Consider the following 15,656-nt stretch of genomic DNA (forward strand, 5'->3'; position numbering starts at 1 on the left):
GTCTAGTACATTCATCTAAGTAATAATACTCAGCTTTCGCTACCCAAAAATTAGACAGCTACTGCAAAACACAACCTCAATGAAGAAATATGTCAAAGGCTTGGAAAACTTCTGAACAAGGGCAGGCAGGAGCTTTAATAAAGACATCTCATTCATTTTTGACAAATGTAGGCGACTTTTCTTTCACACATAAGCAAATTATTCCATTTAGAAATAATACTTAGGAGGCCAAAAATCTATATATAAATAAAGCCTCTAAGAAGACTCTTTAAGTTAATTTTTTGTGATCATCCATAAGGCAGTTAAATCTCTCACATTATTATAGAGCAAAGAAAGCATTAGCTAGATAAACTTTTTATTTTCGCTGTAAACTACCTTACATTAAATTATTTAATTGATTAAACTAGCCACACTATAATTTCAAGCAGGTCCTAGCTCTATTTCTGTCAATATATGACAGTCAAATTCATGGGCTTATCCAATTGCATAGTGAAAAAAAAAGTAATTCACCTACATTTACTCTGGATCTGCCATTTCTTCCACATTAATTCCTAGGGGACAGTTTGCTATTTATCATGAAATAATTGATTTCATGTCTCCTGCTGAAATAGCTTTATGCTGTTGAACAACAGCAAAAAATATTAGAGCTGACTTGATATGGATCTTAATATATTCAAAAAAATAATTCTTATTAGCTCTGTGCTGATTCAGTATTCAAGGTTGTCTCCACTGATGCTAAACGAAATACATTTGTCTCTTTCCAAACTATGAAGACTGTCTTCATCTGTGACTACTTAAGGTTCCCCATCTTTGCCAGTCCAACAGATGCCCTCAGAATTAACCTCAGCTTTTCCCTATAAGGAATCATAGCAGGTTTCATCAGGGCTGTGTTTGTTTTCTCTTCTCTCTCTGTGCTTAAGTTCAAGCTGATAGTCCCATTTGCAATCCATTTCCTATTGCTTGTGCATATTGCAATTTCTCTGGTCTCCAACATCACTTTTTGGTTACAATATTTAGTAAATACATCCTGCAAATGTTTGCAGTGTTGTACTTAGTTTTCTACTGCGTACCTAATGTTCCCCTAGTGTTCTAAGAGACTTGAGTGGTTCCTGTGTTCAGATTCACAGAGACTCAGTCCATTCCCAGGGTTCCCATTTGCCACATTATTCACGGAGTTGCCTTACACAAAACCACCTCGATACTCAGCCATAATCAAATTCTCAAACCCAAACTAAATTCTTATGCTGAAAATCTTGGTGGTAGAAACCCCAAGGCCACCCTTCTATAAAGCAATAATCAAGTCATTAAGTAAATGCAGTTAGCTCACCCCAGAATGCACGAGGGGTGTATTCCATTACTGTTATCCTAATAGCATAAATACAATAAACAGTAATCTACCTGCAACAGATTGCAGGACAGATGCATTTTATTACTGTTACTTTAAACCAGAAGGATGCTTGCTAATCTCAAAGAACAAAACATCCTTTCCTACACAGGTTTATTCCCTCTGAGATGCTAGGTCTTCTAAGGCAAATATTCATCTATGGAATGGGAAGATCAGCACAAAGTGGTGGAAAGACTTTGTGAAAAAAATGGAATTTGTACAGTGCTCTCAAGCAGGAAGTATATCAGCTACAGAGAATGGCTTTATGACTGAACTTCTGAAATGAAGGTTTGGCCAAGGCAGAAGCAGTTTCTCCAGTCAGACCTACCTTAGCCAGTTTTAAAATACCTTGCTTGACTACAGCTGTGCTTGGAGAAGTTTGAATTAACTTGTGGCAAAATCTGAGCTTTAACTACCTCTTATCATGCCTTCCATTTGAATTACCATGATTATGATCCTGCTGATGTTATCATCACTGGTCTGCCATGCACACTGGAACTGGCAGGCAGCAAACTCCTACCTGCCTTAAACCTCCTCAGACAGAGACTTGAAGGATGCCACATTACAGAAACAAGGGTGGTCCCACATGTTGGCTCCCAGTCTGGGTGAGCTTGATAGGACTGCACATATGCCATTCCTTAGGTAAAGTCACCACTGAACTTCATAGAACCATGCATAAACATCTAGCAGCACTTGAGTTCACTGTCTTCATAGAAGCTTGTCTGTCAAGCTAAACTGGAGACAGAGCTTTTTCACCTACTGATGTACTAGAAAATAATTCTCATATCTAAAAGTATGTTGAGTGTTTATGGAGCTACTTATGAAATCTTTAGTGAAAACCTCCTAAATGAGTATTTCTAAACCAAGCTTCTTAAGTGAGAGTCATCACAGTGCAAAGAGACCAAAAGAAAAGACCGCATCCCTTAGACACTAAATAAACATAACACTGAGAGCTTAACCTTCATATATGTAGTTAGTGTGAGGCTTAATGAATATCCTTGAAAGAGCAATGAAGTACAGTCAAATCAAGTCCTTAAAAGCATTAATATTAATACTACTCTAGGAAAAGGGGAAAACGAAAAGTCGGAATTCTAAATAATGTCATCAAGGAAGGAGATGGAAAGCAGCAGAGAGAAGCTGTTCAGTGATCACACAGGCTGTCAGAGTTATAATCAGATGTGCTCCTGAAAGGGCAACAGTGATAGAGCTATAAGCTGCACTAAATTTATGCTGTTCTGTTAAATTATTCCCCTCTCTTATGTTCCAAAAATTAAATTTTTAGTAACTGGAAAATAATTTTTCCACCACTTAAAACAAGGAACATTTGCAAACGTATACTTCTTAGATAATTCTCAGTGTTGCAGGACTACTGAGATTGCTTACATTTGGCATGCTTAAGGTTTGCCATAGCTCCATTGTGTTCTAGTTTGGAGTAAATCCAAGTAGGATTCATTTCTATTTGTCTCATTTTTTATGTCCCATGGCCAAGGACATATGTTAAAAAAGAGCATTAGCCAGTAAAGGACTGTAGTAAAATCTCTTGCCTTTTGTTGAACTTTTTCAAATTTGGAAAATACAGAAGTGGTCTGTTGAAACCTTAGATTCAGAATAATTTTAAGTCTGTCAGATTGTTCATGATGTGATCTATGGCACGCTGATACGTGGGAATGCAGAATTACAGGTGTGAGCTGAGCACAGTCCCCTCTGCAAAGCAGCATGAGATAGAGCTATGGGTCAGAAGCAAGAGGTGATGCTTGTAACTGGGAAGTCCAAGGAACACAATGGAGGGAGAACATGGAGTGACCAGGGAGTGAGATGTTGTACCATGACCTTCTTCTCATCCTTTGCATCACAGAAGAATATTTTAATGGCCTCTTCTCCTAAATGTCTACAGACTGATGTCCTGACTAAGCTTAAAATTCCTCATGTGGTAATACTTAGTTGCAAGGTGACTCAATTTGTAGCGTTGTCTTTTCTTCTCCAATGTGCCTCTCATTTGGAAAGTCCCAGAAGTCAAGAACAGAATGCACACAGATTTAGACAGGTGTACAAGACAGCACTCTTACTCAGCAAGACTTTATGTCCATTCAGTTGCAAACTCAATATCACAATCTGAAGACACCTGACAGTAAAGAATGCTGCTGAAGTAAACTAATTTCTATAAACTTCTCATCAAACCTCCCAAAATGTCTTCCACTGTCATGGGCTTACTCCCTCAGAAAAATGAAAGCATCCATTATGTAACCTTCTGCTCCTGCCAGTGTGGCTGTGAGTCTGTGGTTTGTCTGGCTAGAGCTGGGAGCTCTGTGCTACAAGCTAAGGACACTTCTATTGATGCAAGGCAACCCCCAGCCAGGGAATGACTCCGTGGTTCAGAAGGCTGAACAATTGCTTTATTCAGCTATACTATGTTATATTACATACTCTACTAATACTATACTCTGCTATACTACTCAAGAAAAACCCGGGACACTTACCAGACAGTCAGGACCCTGCTTTGACCTAATTGGTCAATCAATCCAAACAACCATCACCAGTGGCCAATTAACAAAGCCCTTTTGGTAAACAATCTCCATAACACATTCTATATGTGCCAAACAACAGGTGCACCAAATAGAGATAAGAATTGTTTTCTCTTCTCTCTCTGAGCTTTCTCACTGCTTTCCCCAGGCAAAATCCTGGGAGAGAGAATTATGTCTCTCTCTGTTCAAAGAAAATGTGAATGCCACAAACTTTATGCAAGATCCAGCATGACCTGCAGGCTATAGCACTTGGCAGCTCTCGGGTTGACCTGAAGAACCTAGAACAACTCCTGATATCTATCTGCCCAAATTTAGACACCTCTTTCCCAAGAGCAGATTCTTCTGAGAATATATAGCTAAATACCCAAGAAAGTTGATACAGTTCTCCAGAAGCCTTTCAAAAGCTGAACAACAGCAATTTTTTCTGAGATTTTCTAAGGGCAGAGTTAAAGATACTGCCAGGGTATATCTTATGTGGAGACAATATCATAAATTTCAACACAGAAAGGGAAGAATATGTGACAGCCTGATAATTTTCATTGTCTGTGGAGGTTAGAAATCTCAAAAGTATGAGACTATACTGCTGTCTATTATTAAATGGTCTAGATCCTACCCTAGATCCTACCCTGGGAAAAAAAAAAAAGACTAAGGAAACACTATTGCTAATACAGTCTTAGTGGATTGCAGACTGAAACCTATATTTATCAAACATACTGTACTGGCTGATCAGTAGGGCTCAGAAATTCCCCTCAGCAGCTATATTTTAATGTGCACCTGATGCATACTTTTTCTCTGCTGCACACAAAAATTACACTGGCTTGTCAGTTATAGCAGAAGCCTTTTCACATAGCATATAATTTCACGTATCATATCAGTTGTTGCAGTGTAGCAAGGCAAAATTTGAAGGCTATTCTATTTCACCTTTATTTTCTGCCTCAGTTGTATGCTCATTTTATGGAGAATTCCTCACACTGCTGGCAGTAATAAGCAATGAGGGAAAAAAAGCCATTTTTTAGTGGCAATTTAATACTGGGAAACAGCTAAATTTTCAGGAGATTGCTACCAGTCCTTGCACCCAAAAAATAAAATAACAGCATCTGGCAGAGGCTGTTAAGACTGCATCATTAACTCATGGAATGTTTTTCTATTCATTGCATCAACAGATTCAAATGCCTCATATCCAGCCCATAGGAAAAAAACTCTAAATCCAGTCATTCTTTTAGAAAAAATTGTCATTGAAAAGGAAATGTTTTTAAAGATTAAGAGGATCTGGATTTTTATATGCATTTGTAGTACCATAGCTAAATGACATAACCTACCAGAATATGTCATTTAACAGAGTATATTCTGAAATTCAGGTTAAAAATATTATGTCAAGAACTGTGGTCATAGATTAATGACTTGGAGTGTGAAAATTTTCCAGGCATTTCAGTCCAGAACATAGTTTAAAAAATATTACATGATAAATAGGAAGTTCTGCTGAGAAAAATTCAGTCAGTGGTGGTTTCTTTACTTTTCTGTATCAGCATAAGCAGCCTAGCAGTTTGCTACAGGTCTTTCTTATAAATTCTATGCTTCTCTTAATACAATCTGCATCTGTTCTATGAGAATTTACCAGCATAGTAATATCTACAAAGTATTCTTTATGTAGACTCAGAATAGGGAGTTCTTCTTTTCTTCTTTTTCTCATAGCTACTCTTGTTCTTCCAAGTTTTCCCCTGGCATTTCTTTGCCTAATGAGTTGTGAAATCTAATCAATTGCAATAATTAAAACATACTGTGTGTGGAATGATGCACTGCTTTAATTACACAACAAAGTCCCAAACAAATAAAAGCTTGAGATTCTTACATTAGAAGAAGCTAAACTACTTTACTTTGCTGTAAATTTTTTCCCTAAGAACAGACTCATGCTTATAGATTATATGTATAAATCACTTAAGGTCCCAGGCTTGCTGTACTGCACATTTTATTAAAAGAGCTGGGGGAGTTCAGGCTTGTGTTAGCAGTACATGAAGGAATGGCTGGAACAAACAGATGGATGCTTGTTTTCAATAAAACACCCAAAATGCATGGAGTTTTAGCAATGTCACAATGCAAGAGAGGGTGCTATTCACTAACTCACCTCTTTTCTGGGATCTTTTGTACGCTGGTAGACATTTAGGCATAAAATAAATCCCTTATGACAGACTGAAATGCCAGTGGTTCCTAATTGAAATCAGTTTTGTGACAGTTGGGCAGATACATTCTTACAATTTTTTTTTTTTTTTAAGAACAATGCATGTCAAGAAATTTGGTCCTGGTATTATGCAGCTTTTCCTAATCCTGTTATTTGCATTCTGATTCTGGCCCCAGTGAGGCTCCATCAGCTTGACAGAAACTGCAAGCTCAACTGTTCAGACCTGTGCCTTGTTCATTTGTTCCGTAAATTCAAAAAGTATAATTATGTTATTGAGTATTTTAGAGGAGTCAAGTCTGCATTAGCTGTTTCACAGTCATTTAGGTGAAGTGGATAACCCAGTACACCTTATTCAAGTTTCCAACTTCAATACAGAAATCTGATACAGGCAACTTCCACAGTTTGAAAGGTAGTTATTGCCCTCTTATAGTGTTGTCTTTAGTCTGCCTCCGTCCTAGCTACAAATTTCATAAATCAGCCCTGCCTACATATGCACTGTTATTGCTCTCATTCTTTACTAAGATCGGCTTCTTTTGCTGATGTTGGTAGCAGAAGGTTTAAAGGAATGTATAGCCTTTCTAAATAGGATGGGTTAACCTAAGGATGTGTTCTGAATTGGCTGTACAAAGGATGAAGACAGATGGTCCATAACTCATTTGGCAGAAGAAATGAAGGGATCTTATTTCTCCAATAAAAATAGTTAGGGAAAAGGAAAAACAATAATAAAAAAGAAAGGACAGAAGCAGCACTGGTAGAGAAAAATTCAAATAAATATGTTTGAATACTTTAGAATATGAAAGGTGATACCTGCATACCTGTTCTGTATTAGTAGCTGAAGAAGGCCAAAGATAGTACCTAAGTACAACATAATGCCAAATACACACCACACACCATGAGCAATTTCTGTTTGTGCTTAAAGAACTGAATATCCACTTGGTAACCCATAGATTAAACAAGTTTATTGCTGTTTTTCTCAAAGCTACAGTGAGGTGGCCTTTCTATCTCTAGAGCCTCTATCACCACTGTGACCAGTCTGTCTGCATACACTTTTCACACTTGCATTCTTCTTAGCTTCATTTCATTCTTCTTGGGTGTTCCAGCAATTTTGTCAGACCTAATGCATCCTTGGAACATCACCAAATGGATTTACTAGTTCCATTTCTGAAAAATGAAAGTAAATGCTTTTGTGAATGAGCTTAAACTGATATTTTAAACAGAAAATGATTTATTTTAGTATTTTTAATAAAACCCTGGATTTAATTAGGACTTCCAACCAAAATAATATCTTTTTTCCAAGTGTTTTAATAATTTTTATATCATTTTAACACTTTGCTCATTGTCTCAAAGTTGCTCATGTTCCTTAGAGTGTAAATAAATAAACTTTCTGGTAAAGCCATGAGGTTCTTTGATATTAATGTTTTTCTGATAATATTGGTTCTGAAAAAGACAATGACCAGCTATTCCAGGAAAGTGAAAGGCTGTGAGGTACAGAGATGTCTGAACTTCATCAAAATGTCTTTTTTCCATCATAGGGCAATTTTTACAGAACCAGGCCTGCAGGAGACAGGTGGGGGGAAAAAGGGGGAATAGTATTGTAGCAATACTGATTGAGAGGGCTTTAAACTAGGTTTGAAGGGGGAAGAGGATAGGACCAGGCTGACTAGAGATGCGCCTGGGGGGAGCATGCTGGTGCTGGGGGTGAAATGAGCAGCCCCAAACATTGTTTGTGCACTTGAAGTGCACATGCATGGATGAACACAGTTTGGGGAGCAAACAGGAGGAGCTTGGAGCCATCGAGAGCAGGAGAGCTGTGGTGTAGTTGGCACCAGGGGAGCGCTCACAAGAATGGAGAGTGGCAATGGATGGTTATAAGCCCTTCAGATGGAACAGATGAGGAAGGAGAGGTTGGGGGGGTCTGCACTTTAGGGAGTGTTTCAACTGTGTAGAGCTCAAGAACAGACGATTGGAGGTTGGCCAATGTGGCACACATCTACAAGAAGGTTCAGAGGAATGGTCCAGGGAACTACAGGCCTCTCAGCTGACCTCAATGCTGGGGAAGGTTATGGGACAGATTATCTTAAGTGCAATCACCCACCATGAACAGGACAACCAGAGGATCAGGCTCAGCCACAGTGAATTTAGGAAGGGCAGGTCCTGTCTGACCAGCCTGATCTTTTTCTATGACCAGGAGTCCTGCCTAGTGGCTGAGGGAAAGGCTGTGGATGCTGTCTACCTCCAGTAAAGCCTTTGATACTGTCTCCCACAGCATTGTCCAAAAGGGGCAGCCCACAGCTTGGACAGGGGCACTCTTCACTGGATTCAGGACTGGCTGGATGCTGGGTCCAGGGAGAAGTGGTGAAAGGTTCTGCATCCAGCTGGCAGGGTCTGGAGCACAGAGCAGCTCGCAAGTGTTATGATGAGCAGGTGAGGGAGCTGGAGTTGTTCAGCCTGGATAAAAGGAGGCTCAGGAGAGAATTTATTACACTCTACAACTGCCTGAAAGGAGGCTGTATCCATGTGGAGGAGAGCCTGTTCTCCCAGGCAACCAGTGGCAGGATGAAAGGATATGGCCTCAAGCTGTGCCAGGGGAGTTCAGGTTGAATATCAGGAAGAATTTCTTCACTCAAAGGCTTATCAGGCATTTGAATGGCTGCCTAAGGAGTCAATAGGTCTTGAAGCATTCAAGAAAGTGGTGTGGCACTTAGAGCTGTGGTTTAGTTGGCATGGTGGTGCTCAGTTTAGTCGGCATGGTGGTGCCATTCTAAGGCTCTGTGAAAGTGAGTGATGAAATATATAAAAACCTATCTCCTTAGACAGAAAGTAAAACTTTATTTCTTGGAAGCCTTTGTCTCCTTACACATTTTAATAATTATGAGAAACTCAGTTCACCTTCATACTACTTAGTTTTTAAAATCTTACTCTCAACCTAATTCAGGACCATTACCTTCCATTCTTGTATCATCTGAAATTTGTCCAGACATGAGAATTCAGCAGGACTAGTCTCCTGAATAGTGCTTCCTGTTTATTCTTAATTTTTTATTCTTGACTTTTCAGCTGGTAAATGTATGCCTGTCTAGAGAAGTGTGCATTATGTAGTACTGAATTACCATCTTACACATGGTATTCCCCAATCGATTCTCTCAATTATGTAAAGTTTTACATAATTACAATTAATGCATAAAATTAAAAATGTTCTGCATATTAGCAGGGACGATATATCTTTCACTTGGTGACTTGCACTAATAAACATCACCTCCTATTGTTATTTAAAAATGGTAAGACCAGTCATGGCCTGCTTTCTGAAATGAATTGGCTTACTGCAGGCAGTAACACAATCAGGTTTTGACCATGTCTAAGATGAGTCTAATATTTTCTCTGTGCAAAATTCAAAACAATAAAACAAAATAATGAATACATCAGCGAAAACAGCTTCCACCACTCTGTGTTTATTTGACACGTGTATTTGAAAGGATTTAATCAAACCCTGACAAGCACACTTGTATCAGTCTAACCAAAACATTTTTATTTTGTTTTACAGATTTTGGCCATTGTGTCCATTCTGTTCATCGTCCTGTCCACTATTGCTTTGTCTCTTAACACGCTGCCAGAACTTCAAGAAATGGATGAATTTGGGCAGCCAAATGACAACCCTCAGCTAGCACACGTTGAAGCTGTGTGTATTGCTTGGTTTACCATGGAGTATCTTTTGCGTTTTCTGTCCTCACCAAATAAGTGGAAGTTCTTCAAAGGCCCATTAAATGTCATTGACTTACTCGCTATCTTGCCGTACTATGTCACCATTTTCCTCACGGAGTCCAACAAAAGTGTCCTGCAGTTCCAAAACGTCAGACGTGTGGTTCAGATATTTCGAATTATGAGGATCCTAAGGATTCTTAAGCTCGCCAGACATTCAACGGGCCTTCAGTCTTTAGGCTTTACACTCAGGCGGAGTTACAATGAATTGGGCTTGTTGATATTATTTTTAGCCATGGGAATAATGATATTTTCAAGTCTTGTATTCTTTGCTGAAAAGGATGAGGATGCTACAAAATTTACAAGTATTCCTGCGTCATTCTGGTGGGCAACAATCACTATGACTACGGTAGGATATGGTGACATTTATCCTAAGACCTTATTAGGTAAAATAGTTGGAGGACTGTGCTGTATTGCTGGAGTGCTGGTCATAGCCCTGCCTATACCAATTATTGTGAACAATTTCTCAGAGTTTTATAAGGAGCAGAAAAGACAGGAGAAGGCAATTAAGAGGAGAGAAGCACTTGAGCGAGCTAAAAGAAACGGCAGTATTGTCTCCATGAATCTGAAAGATGCCTTTGCTCGCAGTATGGAAATGATAGATGTAGCAGTAGATTCAGGAAAGCTTGGAGAACCACTCAGCCCAAAGGAGACATCTGATAATAGCCACCTGTCCCCAAGCCGGTGGAAATGGGCCAGAAGGACAATGTCTGAAACAAGCTCAAACAAATCTTATGAGAACAAGTACCAAGAAGTTAGTCAACAAGACTCCCATGAGCAATTAAATAATGCTGCAGCATCCTCCAGCCCACAGCACCTCAGTGCCCAAAAATTGGAGATGCTGTATAATGAAATTACCAAAACCCAGTCTCAGCCTAATCTTAATGCTGGTTACCAAGACCAGTCAGCAAAGCCACCCAGTTATGAAGAAGAAATAGAAATGGAGGAAGTTATAGGTCAGAGAGATCCGTTGCCAACGGGGCCTGCGGACATCGTAATGGACATGAGAAGCACATCCAGTATCGACAGTTTTGCCAGCTGTGCAACTGACTTCACAGAAACAGAGAGGTCTCCACTCTCTCTGTTTCCTGGCTCTCACTTGCAAATGAGATTTCCAGCTGATGCTGTTAACCTTGAAGAAAACCAAAGAGCAAGAAGTTCTCAGTTTATGCCATTTGCAAAAGACAGAGGATTTTCTCCAACTGATGTCACCTTTGACTATAATCCAATCAACAGAGCTGGTATCAGTGATGGCAGTGGGTCCCAAACTGTTTCACATGGTCATTTTCATTTTGACACTGCCATGGAAAGCCCCAAAAGCTCCCTGAAAGGTAGCAACCCATTAAAATCTAGATCCCTTAAAGTTAATTTTAAAGACAATAGAGGTGGCGCTCCACAAACTCCGCCAAGCACCGCAAGGCCACTGCCAGTGACAGCAGGAGCAGATTTCACACAGGCCACCCCTCAGCACATCAGCACCATTCTCCTAGAAGAAAATTCCCCCCAAGGTGAACGGCCCGTACTTGGTGCTGATGCACCTGCACTTTGTCAGGGACCCGCTAAAAAATCGTCCCCTCTCTTTCCCAAACAAAAAATTTTCACTTTCCCTTCAAAAGAGAGGAGGAGCTTCACTGAAATAGACACTGGAGAAGAAGAAGAGTTTATGGAGTTACACGGTATGAAACACGAGAAAAAACAGGATATCAAGACAAATTGCTGTGGGGATAAACACAGTGATGGCAACAATTTACCAGGGGAGCCACAGGTCAGCTCTTCACCCAAAAGCATGAGCCACAACTGCACTCAAGACATTTACCATGCTGTGGGTGAAGTAAAGCCAGACAATAATCAAGAAGGTCACAAAATGGAAAACCATTTATTTGCTCCAGAAATTCATTCAAGTCCAGGAGAAACTGGTTATTGTCCTACACGTGAAACTAGCATGTGACTAGTTACAGAAGCAATAACAATATCTTTTCTTAAAACACAGTTAGTAATGCCTATGAACTAAAACATGGAAAGCCTCAACAAAAGTGCATAAAATGTTATTTTTGCATGGCATGAAGAGTTGTTTAGTTTAAATATTGTTTAATTTAAAAGAAAAAGACTGCTTTTGTAACAAACTGAAAAAACAGGGGAAAAAATTACTCAAGAATGGTGAATAAATAAAGAGAGCTTTATTAGGAGCCAGTGGTCTGCAACATCTGACATTTTTGATCCTTTCACTTATGATTGTAGACAGGTTTTGAACTCTTAAACTTTCTTTTTTCCCTCAGTTACAATGAATTTTAGAATTTGCACATGAAAGGATGAAATGTCAATGCATGCATTCATAAGGATGTGAAACAAGGTGCTTTGAGCTTGCAAAATGCATATACTTGTAAATAGTTTGGGGTTGGGGGAAAGCTACTGTTAACAAGGATTTATGGAAAAAGCATTTCCTGGGACACAGGTACTTCCTTCACAGCGTGCTGCCTGGAGGTTTTGTACAGACTTATGTTGCAAAATTGCAACTTCTACTTAAAGCATCTCACGTATCTTGCTTTCTGTTAAAAAGCTCATGAGTATATCTGTTAATTAAGAACTACAGTATTTTAGTTTATCTGTGTTATAAATCATGATGGGTTTTTTTTTTTACTTGCAGAACTTCAGTTATTGCATTTGTCAGTTTAATTAATGATCCTGTGAGGGAAAGCAAAGATTTAATGACCAGAACTTGAAGCATTCGATATTTTTATAGAAAATTGCCAACATTTCATAACTGAGAAAAAAAAAGTTCCATTTTAAAATTTAAAAATCATAGTTATTTCTGTGGCAATAAACAGTGCCAAATGGCTATTCAGATATATCCAAAAGTTTTCAGCCTCATAGAATATAACTTGGTATTAAAAAATATTTCCCACACTCTTAGTTTTCCTTTGATTTAACACTATTTGCTTCTACTTGATCTTCAGTCTTTTACCTTTTGTTCTACATGCAGTGCACATACTTCAGTAATGGCAATGTTGTTGAAGCTGTTAAGCTGTAAGGACATGAGACATAGTTTGTAGGGGAAAGTGATACCTTTTGTTATCATAAATCATATGGCTGGAGAAGAAAAGTCTTCACTACATGTGATTTGCCTCAGGTCTTCCATACCCCAAAGCTTGTTTGTGTTTTTCAGTTCAATCATTTGGAGTGACAGAAGATATCACTTGACTCACCAACTTTGCCTCAACCCATCCTTCCATAGCTGTTCTGAAATGGAGTACAGGATTTCCATTCTACTTAAATAAAGGAATATGTCATTCCACTGACAACTACCTAAGCATCTTTCATTTCTCTGATTTCTCCAGCTTTGTAAAAGAAAGATGCTGAACCAAAGCCTTCATTACAAAGTACCCATCTAACCACTGTCTTGAAAAAGCTATTTTTATTTTAACCAGAATCCATAGCTTCTTATGCTACAAAATATTTTTTAAAGCTTCTAGAGTGCTTTAATTCCCTAAATGATAGAAAGTTTATTCAGTTCATGAATTCTTATCATAAGCAAATGTAAGCAGTTACACAGACATGCCCTAGAAAACGTTCCCTTTTGTTTTGTTTGGGGGGGTTTTTGTGGGTTTTTTTTGTTTGTTTGTTTTTTGGGTGGTTTTTTGGGGTTTTTTTTGGTAAGGAAGACAGACCAATCAATGCATGGTTTGGAACAGCAGGCTTCTACTATCCTAGGTTAGTAGATTAATTTTTACTATCCTAGGTTAGTAGATTAATTTTTACTTGAGTCTTTTTATGTCACTTGAATATGTAGCAACCAGGCACCTAATGCATTTAGGGCAAAGGAATAACCATTTTTATTACAAAGTGGCCCTTTGCTTAAATGGCTGGGCCAATGCCACCGACCTCAATCAAGTCTGGCACATAGAAAAGAGTCAAGTTTGAAGAGCCCCAAAATATTGATCCTGATGGCTGGGCCAAACAATGAGCACAGCACAATCATTTAGATGGGTTTTTAAAAAAAGTTTTCTATATTTCCATCAGATTTCTTATTTCTGTAACAAGATAATATTGAGGTGTCTCTTCAGTCATTTCAATACCTGAGAATATGTCTTTTTTTTTCAAACAATGTCTGGTCATTAATTCTCAAAATAAAAATTTTTTTTTGTCTTTAATTGCAGTTCATGTCAACTTGTTGCTGCATTCAGTTTTATGTATTTATGTTGTATTCTGCGTAACACTTTTCAATCATGTTGTGTCTCACTGTCCCCAAACTTAGTTCTTTAATATTTTATAGTCATTACTCTTCTACATTTATTTTTTAGTTTCTAGATATTTTTGGTGACTAAAACTAAATGCCAGTCAATTTTTATATGCCTGAATTGTTGGTTTGTATTTTCTATGTGCAGTTTTATGAAATCACATGGGCCTGTTTGATCTGCCTTTTCATCCTAGTGAACTATTGAAGTCCAGATTGAGACCAAATGGGACCTGGTCACATGCTCTGGATCCACAGAAAATTCCCATTCATGACAATAATGTTGTTCTGGCAAGACTGAGGTCTGTGATGTTTCTTCTGTGTGCTTTTTCTCCCAGGTGACCCTTACACTTTGGAAAAGCCCCTTAGACCTATGACACTTGATGGAAAGGGAGGAGTCCAGCCATAGGGAACCTACTGCAGAACAGAGATTTCATTCCTAAAGCTCTCCTGAGCTAAAGCTCATGCAAACCTGATTCCGGCCCATTACAATCACTACAAATTTCAAAGGAGTAAAGTCAAGGCCTCGATTCTTGTGCAAATGATTTTCCCCTGAAGCCAATGGGAGTCTGGTGGAAAAAGGGACTGACTGAAATCTAAATGAGAAAAACAATAGTCTCTCTCTCTTGATGAAAATCAACTGGAGCTTTAATTATATAAATCTGATGAAAGATCAGGCCCTTATTTGCTGCTGTATTTTAAATGTTTTCAGAGAAGCACATTTATTTTGAAAGAAATGCAATTCACTTTATTAACAGATGCTTTATTTTTTTGAAATACTGGAAGCAAAATGATTAAGCTTTAGAAGTGCTTTTGGTATAATTTTGTTATCTACTTTTGTCTATGCTGAAAACTATTTCCAGAAGCACAGGTTTAGAAATGTGGTTTTTCCAGTCTTGACTGCATATACAGGATCCACCTCTGAATGCCAAACTTGTATAATTCCTGATTAAAACATCTTTCTGAGCAGTTGCAGACTGGACCTAGCTTTCTATCCAGCACAGCAGGTGTAAGAAGTGCAGGCCGGGATCCTTTCATTCATCATGGGTTGATATGCAGCAAATTATGCAAAACTACACAAGTATATTTTTCTGGTTTTCTACAACTTTGAAGCCATTTCAGACTTATTACCCGTTCACCACAGTAAGGGGAGAATGTGTCTGAGTTCTGGAGTCAGTCTCTAATGCCAGCTGTGCAGTTTCAAAACAGCTTAAGGAGTCTTAGAAAGATGTGACTCCTTTGTGCACCTGAAAGGGGTCTGACTCCTTGCATCACTGGAAAATGAAGAATGTTCAGGGAGATAGCTTTGCAATTGATCTATTTTTTATATTTTTTACTAACTGCAGAATTGTGAATCAAAGTTTTAATTCCTTTTCAATGATGAAACCAAATGCACCTATTTAAAAAAATTTCACAGAGTAATTAGAAGAGCTTTTGAGTAATAATCACATAAATCCAAATCTGGGTGGGGCGTAGAGGGTAGGGGGGAATAATATATCGCACAAACTGCAAAGGGAGTTCCTACAGGAAAGCTGTTTACAGGGGAAATATGTCATGTAAAGAATGTAACAAGGTGTAGGAAGTTTTTGC

At 38.5% G+C, this 15,656-nt stretch overlaps 1 protein-coding gene across 2 annotated transcripts in view; it reads left to right on the forward strand.

Moving 5' to 3' along the window:
- The window catches only part of KCNB2 (potassium voltage-gated channel subfamily B member 2), a 183,684-nt gene extending 170,209 nt beyond the window's left edge, over window positions 1-13,475 (forward strand). For both annotated transcript variants that reach the window (XM_058024331.1, XM_058024323.1), the window contains one exon: window positions 9,621-13,475. In XM_058024331.1, coding sequence (XP_057880314.1) covers window positions 9,621-11,783 — 2,163 coding nt within the window. In that variant the 3' untranslated portion in view covers window positions 11,784-13,475. The remainder of the gene's footprint in view (window positions 1-9,620) is intronic.
- The last annotated feature ends 2,181 nt before the right edge of the window (window positions 13,476-15,656 follow it).

Source organism: Melospiza georgiana, chromosome 1 (assembly GCF_028018845.1).
Source record: "Melospiza georgiana isolate bMelGeo1 chromosome 1, bMelGeo1.pri, whole genome shotgun sequence".
Classification (NCBI taxonomy): domain Eukaryota; kingdom Metazoa; phylum Chordata; class Aves; order Passeriformes; family Passerellidae; genus Melospiza; species Melospiza georgiana.